Here is a 9,068-nt window from a genome sequence, read left to right on the forward strand (position 1 = left end):
TTGGAGTAAATATTTCCTATTTCATCAAATTCTTTTAGTTGTGCTCGCATAGTATTAAGAAGCGTCAATCGCCAACTGAGTGCATCTATAATCATATTACATATTTCATTTTATTTAAAACCTTCATGATCAAAATTTAAGATATATTCTTTTTAGATAAAATAAAATATCTAATATTATAGTGCTTGAACAATAACATAAAATTTAATATCATGGTTGAGTAGTTCTTTCATGTATTGTTAAACTTTTCACTATAAAATATAAGTAGATGTCCTTCTTGACTAAGTACTCCACCAATACCCGTATGAAAGGCATCGATAATATTTTAGAGAACTTCAAATATTTTAGAAAATTTTGATAATATAAAAATCAAGAGTAATCGATAATTTCAACTTTAGTAACTCAAAACTATTGTTTATTTAAACACTCCTTTCTTTATGCAATTAGTTAGAGAAGCTACAATAGTGTTGAAATTTTGAATAAATCGATAATAAAAGGATGTTAACTCATGAAAACTCTAAATATCTTATGGGGATGTTGGTGTTAGCCAAGTCTAGATAGCTTTAATATTCTAAAAATCTACTTAATTACCTGTAGGGGTTAAGATAAAGCTTAGAAAGACTAAACGAGGATTTACATATAGCTTTTCTCCCTTTAATGTTGATAGGATAGTTCTCAAATATTTAATATGATCAAGTTTATTATGATTATAAATAAGAATATCATCAAAGTAAACAATAATAAACTTCATAATATAAGGATTTAGAATTTGATTTATTATTTAGATGAAGGTTCTAGGAACATTTAAAAGTCCAAATGGTATAATTAACCATATAACTAGCCATTCATATAAGCTTTCTCAAGTTATAAAAGTAATTTTTCATTCATTTCCTAGTTTAATATGGATTTGATGATAATTGCTTTAAGGATTGATTTTAAAGAAAATTTGAGCACTAACCAGCATATCAATGCACATGGACTAAATTTCATCTTTCTTCGAAGTCAATAGAGCTATAATGACACATGAGCTTAAACTTTTCCAAATATAACCCTTATACTCATCTGATAGTGAGATTTATCTAGTAAGATGACTCCTAGAATTAAATCAATTTGATGTTGAATGTCTCAAAGAGGAGGTAGAGCACTTTGAATTCCTCTAATATAGCTTCTACTTCATTAGAAATGTTTATATGTTATATGCATTTTTTAGTAACTAATATAAATACAATTTTATTTTCTTTGCTTTCTCTTGTAAACTTATTTAAAGTAAGAAAATTATTTTTCTATCCTTGAGATAAAAGTTTAGGAGCAAACTATTCTTTGTATGGAAAAAACATAAGTCTAACTCCATTAAATTTAAAAGTATAAGGGTTACTTACCCAAATATATATATATATATATATATATATATATATATATATATATATATATATATATAAGTGTTCTTTCTACTATCATGGATAGCATACTGATTATATTGTCATAATCTTCCTAAGATTATATGTATAATCAAATTCTTAATTTAGGTATAATTTTTTTACAAATAAAATTTAGAAAATAATTATTCAGCATACAAGTAAGGTGATACTATTTTTGTCAATAAATTAAATAAAAATAAATATGAAAATAAAATAATACCTTATGTGAAGGGCTCACCTCTTCTTATTTAAGGCTAGATATTCTATTCATTCATTCCTCACTAAGCTAAGCCTAGTAGTGAGAGGAACGAAGAGTTATATTCTATTGAGGAGAGGTAGTTCTCAATATTTCCCAAAAATTATTATTTTTATTTCTTTAAATATTTTAAAAAAATTATTTTATATTAAAAGATGTTATGATTATTCATGTTATATATAATTTCTAAAATTTCTTTCTATCCCTTTAAATATCTAAAATTTTATTTTTTTATATTAAAAGGTGCTATTATTATTCATGTTATATGCAGTTTCTAAATTTTTTATGCTTAAAATTTTATTTTGAAATTAAAATATATTATAATTATTCATGCTATATATAGTTTTTATAAATTTTAGTTTGGGTGCATGGTACTAATTATAATATATGATTTCCATTAAATTTATATAATAGTTGATTTAAAATATTATGTCCTCTTAATTTTATATTTTTAGTCTATTATTATTTATTATGTTTAAATGATTTATTACTAATAATTAGATGTTTGATTATAATTTTATGATGTGATAATTCAGAATTGAGAAAATTGGTTAGGGTTTGGGTTGAGATCAACCTATAGGCTAGGCCTAATTTGTCGACAAGGCCACAACCCCCAGATTAGACCTAATCAATAGGTCAGGCCCAACTTGCACGTCAGACTCCAACTTACAAGCTAGCTTTGCCCAACCTTACATAGCAGTTATGTGCAATTCACATGATTAATCTGTATGCTATGGTTGGCTTAGCTTAGTGTCGTGTATGTATAATCATATGCCGTGCACATGACTAGTACATGGGTTAGCCCAACCTAATATAATATTATGCAATCTAGCCTATTACTTTTATTTTGTTTGATTTGAGTCCAAACAATGATTAAACCAAATCAAATTTGATTAGTTTATATCAATTCAGGATAATTCTAAATCGGTTTAACTTATTTAACTATGTTTAACATAAATTAAACCTAATTCAATCTAAATTAGATGATTCTAAACTGATTAAATAAGGATTAAAAATTGATTCAATTAGATTCTAGGTAAATCGAGTTCAATTAGACTAATTAAACTAAGATTAAGTTAGTTGAGGGCTAATTGATATTATATAATGTTAATAATATTTGAAAGAAATATTTCAATATATTATTTTATCCTAATACAAACATGAGCAGAATGAGATAATATTATTTCCTTATTAAGCATAGATAGTGTGATTCCCTTCGGAGATTAGTGGGCTATCATATATGATAGTTGGACGGTTCCTTTACGAGGAATATGTCTCCACTTTGACACGTGAGAGATATCATTCCATTCGTTGTTGAGAATATGTCCCCACTTTGATAGTTCCTTCCTCATAAGCCTTCACATGATATTTCTTACATATTAGTTTTTCAATATTTTCAAATTGTTTATTAGCATCTTTTTCTTAAATAAAATTAACTCATGCAACTTGTTTATTTGGGCACTCATTCATGTAGTATCCTACTTGTTTGTATTTATAACAAGTAGGAAGGTGACCGGTGCAATTAGATTGTGATCCATAGTTGGTAGGAGTTAGTTTGGATGTATTTTTTATGATTTTACTAGCTTTTGATCCACTATCATTAAAGTTATCTTTAAAAAAGGAATATAAGGGAACATTAGAACACCTCTGTGCTCCACTTCTAATAAGTTTTGGTTTACTTTTAATACTAATTGATAAGCATCATATAACCTCCATAGTCGTTGCATCTCCACTTCATCTTGAATCATAATTCATAGGTCATAGGTATATCTTGCAACAAGTTGTTCTTCCATCTCTTAAATATTATTTCAGGCCATTAACTTATAAATTTTTTTAGTGTAGTCGATGATGGTTTTGCTATATTACTAAAGATTGTTAAATTATGAAAAATAAGTTTGAATATAATCAGATGGAAGAAAATTCATATAGAGGCAAGATTTCATCATCTCCTAAGATGAAATCTTTTTTTTTTCTTTCGGAAGGCGCATCTCTTGCACCTTTCCCACTATATTAAAATATAACTTTGAAGCCTTATAGTAATTAATTTTATTTTTCGATTTTCGGGTATCTCCTTATACTTCAAAAATTTCTCAATGGTACTAAGCTAATAAAAAAAACTCTTTATGTTGAAGTCGGCTAAGGAACTTTGGTAAGTCAAACTTATGTTATTATTTGCAAGGAAAGTCCTCTTCGTATATGAGTATTCCATAGCTTCTTTTGATGTAAAGATATTCATATGTTCCAATCCATCTATCACTTGCATAATCATAGCTTGAGCCTCCGGAGTCATGGGTTTCTTGAAGTTCATGGTGGGTAGTAAGCTTTTCAACTTGTCTTCCTTTTATCTCTATCTAGTTGTATCATTCTTTCATCGCATCGCTCTTAGCCCCTTCTAGTTGTTGCTACAAGAAGAAAATACTTCAAGAGTGTAGCAAGACTCTAATATCAAATGATATGAAACAAGATGAAAAGAAAAGAAGACGGAGAGAAAAAAAGAAATGATATACTGGAGGAACAAAAAGATAACTCTCTTTTTCAAAATAATTAATATCTAGTAGTTAAAAATATAAAAGTTTGATAAGGTTTCAAAAGAAAAAAGTTTGATAATTATATTGAATTTCTAAACCATCTAATTAATGGGTCATAATATACTAAAAATCAAACATAAATTATAATACATGTTCAATTCATGGTGCATTATATTTTAGTGATTTAAAAGTTTTCATAATTATCTCAATATATGAATTTTTTTTTAAAATTTGATAGAATTGAGCTTCAAAATTATTGTCGTGAAACTTAAAATATTCAATGCTCCTCCTGTATCAAAGTGGCTTCAAAGTTTAAATACTCTTAGGAGGTGACAAAGTATTCAATGCTATCATGTACTGCATCAAAGTGGCTTCAGGTTTGAATACTTTGTTTTTTCCTCGGTTGTTTTCCACAATCTTGCCATTTTCTTTTTCTTACTATAGTTGGAGATTTTGGGCTAGCTATGACATATGTGCCTCCACTTGAGTATGGTTACGCAAGATGTTTGATAGCTCTGTTTCCTGCAAAGAACTATTTGGACATTTTATATGATCTCAGGAGGTTTAGTGACAAAGATGAATGATATGTAGGGACTTCGGAATTACAATGTGTTAAGGAGCATATCGCAATGCAAAGTATGTTTGAATTAAAAGGTTGTTTGCAGCACAAACCTTCAATTATGTAATGAAAAGGTACAGACCAACACAGCCCCCACCATTCCATCACACGTCTTCCAAGTAACAAAGTTTGAATCTGTATAGCATTTACACCGTCGAAGTGCATCATCAATGGGGTGGGCAGATACGACCTCCATGATTATGCAGAACGGTAAGCACACTGATACAACTTCAGAAACCCTCTGGTGCTGCACGGGCAACTGCCGTCGTATCTCTACCTTGCTTCTTTGTGATCACCATACCAAGGCCAACCATGGGCAGCTGCTTGCAATTTAAAGGTTTAAGAATCGGGGTGCTGACCGTCGACTTTTGATATTGGAAACTGTGTTCCATCTTTAAGATGGCCAGCTGTTGCGGGGCAAAACCATTTCAGGATATTTGGACCCAGAATCTGCTCGACAATTGACATGAACAGTGATGCTGAATAAGAAAACCACACTGCAATTTAGAAACATGAATCTAAAAATTAGGGGAGGTGTGATACCATGATGAGATTCTTATATATGCCAAGATCGAACCGGTGATGGTACTTCTGGCCACTTTTCTTGGCAAGCCACATTGCTCTTACTGCTGCTCGATACTGTCGAAAATTCAGGTAGTTGACGAAATAACTGTCATGAGATGAAATGTCTCAGGCTTAAAGCTTGACCATAAGCCACTGACCTCTATCGTCGTCAAGTTATGTGTCAGGAGATAAATGTGCCAACCCAGTAGGCTGCCGAAAGCCAAGCTCAACATAATGGTGACTGAAGCGCACAGGATCTGCCATGTTCTGTCGTCAGTAACGCTCGTAAAACATATTAACAAGCGAAGGGCTACAAACATAGAAAAAAATAAGTAACCTATACTATGTTGACATTCTGATGCAGTATCCACCAACTTGTTCATTCTTTATCTAATTTGAACCTATATCAGACAGGCATCCAATTCAGATTCATGTCACAGATGACGACTACAAAATTTTAGTTTCCCTTGACATCGGTATTTGTATGTATTCATTCATCAAAAGTGGATATTCTCTATAGTACTTTGGATATCTGATTCACTATTTACCCTACATATCTAGATATTATCGGCTAGTCAATTAAAAGCCAACTGCCAACATACATGTCCTAATTGGGAACATCAAAAGCAGTTATTATTATCTGGCAAGTTGACTCATGGATTTATGTTATGATTTTTTTTCGACAAACGGAATATGCCACTATCAAATAATCAACATTGACAGTGGATTCTGATTTGAGGAGTATATAAGTCACTATACACCCCTAAAAAACGTCTTCTAAGACATCCGTTTTGAGGTGAGGTCATAACTCATAAGGCTTTAAGCTCGCTTGATCAATAGGTCTTAAGAGTAAACCTATGGCTGAGATTATGTATCGATTACAGCATGGTGCAAGAACAGATAATGGAGAAAAGCAACCACGAATCCTGCATTGATTATACCAGCAAATCATTTTGAGCTAACCCCTTTTTAGTGCAAATTAATAAAGAGATGTGATGTAGCGTACAAAATTATAGGTATAAGTTGTCTATTTGGCTGTGAGTCTTGACAGAGTGATGATCAAATTAGATTTGGAGATAAGCTGCGGCTTATCTTCATGGTTTAGTTTAAGCCTTATGGGGATGCTCATCCAAATTTTGTAAATGCAAGAACCATGTCAATAGTGCTGGCAAAAGATACTGTTCTTGCTTGGAAAACACTATATTTAAGAAACACTGCAGAAGTCCAAGAAAGCTAACAGCCCTAGTGCCATACCTATTGAAACTTTCTATAATCTGGTACTCGATAAGACAGAGCAAAAAAATATTATAATGTAAGTTGGGCCTTGTGTTGCTTAATTTATTATAAATCCATGACCAAAATATTTAAGATCATTGAACCTTTATACCATGAGATGACAAACTACAGTTCTAGAGAAGTCAACTATGCTAATGTAGTTCAACTTTAAGTCAAATCCAACTTACTTGGTTAGACTGACTGTAACTTGATCAACTATGTGAGAAGAATCTTTCAACTCCATACTGAAAATGAAGCAAGATATTCATAGTTAGCTACATTCGACTTATAGTTAGTTACTCACATCTGAGGCAGTTCTAGGAGAGAGTCGACATGCAAATGTAATGATTGAAGTCATATGGCCTAAAAGCAGTATAAGAAATCAAAAGATATGAAGCTCCTCTACTATGTAAAAATATGTCACATTACATATGACACGAAATACACGATATGAAATGCAAGAGTATTATCTTATGCTGGTTACTGCTCCAAAAATTGATGTACTTACATAGAATATCTTATTAGAGATTCCTTTGAAATCATGATCCTTTCCAAGAATACTGGTCACAAATATCACCTAACACATCAAGTGAAGGAAATCAGAAGTTGTTAGAGACTGAATAAAAATAGAATACAAATAACCCAAGAATATGACCACTTGCCAGAGTCGGTCATATCTGGAGGAACAATGTAACATACATACCATAGAATATATAGATGCCATGGCTGCATGTAAGACACAGACAATGTAGGGCTTATAATTTGCATATCCCACACAATTACCTATCCACACACAGTGATGATCCTGCAGAGTACATAGATTCTGACAATGTAATTGATAAAGAATAAACGAACCGTCAATATAAGGAGAATTATTCCTACCATTTTTAACACACACCGACGGCAGACCCGACAGTGGTGTGCTCGTGGAGGCTTGTAAGAGCTACACTTATCGCAATATCTTAAGCATTCACCCTGTTGACAGCATCGAAACATTGTGATTTTGTACACCATCAGAAAGTTTTAAGTAACAAAAAAATAAACTTCACATCTATGAAGTCTGAGTGACACTTATCACAATATTTTAAGCAGTCACTAGAAGTTTTTGTAACAGGATGCCAACCAAAAGTATGAGCATTGGTTTCCGAGAAGAATACCTTGAACTTGGATCATTATGTTCCTCGCAAATAGATTCATTATCATTGGATTTCTGAGAAAGGTGGAATATCCACCTCATCCCAAAATAAACTTCGGGGAAAAACATGATAACAATAACACGTCCTTAGAACTAACATTGGAACAAAGATACAATCAGGAATCTGTCACAACGTTAGTCAATTCTATACAAAATGGATAATAATTACACATTATCATAGTGCTAATCATCCAACTCTATTATCAAAGGCTTCAACTTTTTCTACTTCAATCACCAACAAGAAGAACAATAGAAGCAAAAAATACCTTCAAAATCCAATAACTCGAGAAAATTATAAAGAAAGATGTAAACTATCCACAAAGAAGCGAAGATTAATCGAATTCACTCACATCCTTCTGGGGGTCTTCCGTTTCGGGAGCAAAAGAGGGAGGGACGCCGCCTGGATCGGTGAGGACGGTGACAAAGAACGAGAACAAGCACATGAAGGCAAGCCAGCTAAAGATCAGAGCGTTGAGGAGGCCGGGGCCGGTGCCGAGCCCCAGCCAGTCGTCGATGAAGATGAACACCGTAGTGTAGTACACGAATCCGATCAGCGAGATCACCAGGAGCACGGGCGGCGACATGAACCTCCCCTTTTCTCTCCCCATCTCTCCGATCGATCTCGGAGATGAGAGAGAGAGAGAGAGAGAGGGGCGAATCCAACGGAAGAGGGTTTCTTTTCGTGGGGAGTTTCCGCTCCCTCCAGTGTAGACCGAAACCCCACCGTCCATATTTGGTTGCACGAATCGTGAAGCGAAATCGTCGACCCGATGCGCCTGGAACTGGAGAAGGTTCGGCTTCTCTCCAGTACGGCACGCTCGATGCCGCAAATCAAACGCTGCACTGATCTTAAATTACGATTGATGGCGCAAATCACGCCACGTGATGTGCACAGAACTGGGCCCTCCATTTCCCACGTTTTAGGTCCGTCGCTTCATTCGAGGCTACTGGGCCCCTCCAATTACATGATTTGGTGCTTCAAGCTATGTTGTCAACTTCCACTGATAAGATCTAATATGCTTTGCAATGGGAAACTTATTAGACTTTTGTTGTAGGTTGATTTAAGTAGCTTAATGGGCTTGTTCAATTTCAAAGCTCGAGTCGATTGGACTCATCCGAACTATATTGGTCACGATGGACCCATCCACAATGTCAATCTTATGGATGCCAATTCATGCATGACCTTTTACAGACTTGATTAAGATACTTAAAC

General features: G+C 33.2%; 1 protein-coding gene across 1 annotated transcript; it reads right to left on the reverse strand.

Annotated features, from left to right (window-relative positions):
* Positions 1-4,814: 4,814 nt before the first annotated feature.
* On the reverse strand, positions 4,815-8,571 carry LOC135630840 (probable protein S-acyltransferase 15). Its single transcript, XM_065138071.1, has 7 exons — positions 8,206-8,571; positions 7,543-7,635; positions 7,364-7,465; positions 7,169-7,237; positions 5,544-5,642; positions 5,365-5,460; positions 4,815-5,271 (listed from the first exon to the last, which is right to left on the reverse strand). Exons 1-7 carry the CDS (start codon positions 8,461-8,463, stop codon positions 5,161-5,163), a joined length of 828 nt encoding a protein of 275 aa, XP_064994143.1. The 5' UTR covers positions 8,464-8,571; the 3' UTR covers positions 4,815-5,160.
* Positions 8,572-9,068: the final 497 nt, after the last annotated feature.

Source organism: Musa acuminata, chromosome BXJ3-2 (genome assembly GCF_036884655.1).
Source record: "Musa acuminata AAA Group cultivar baxijiao chromosome BXJ3-2, Cavendish_Baxijiao_AAA, whole genome shotgun sequence".
NCBI classification, from domain to species: domain Eukaryota; kingdom Viridiplantae; phylum Streptophyta; class Magnoliopsida; order Zingiberales; family Musaceae; genus Musa; species Musa acuminata.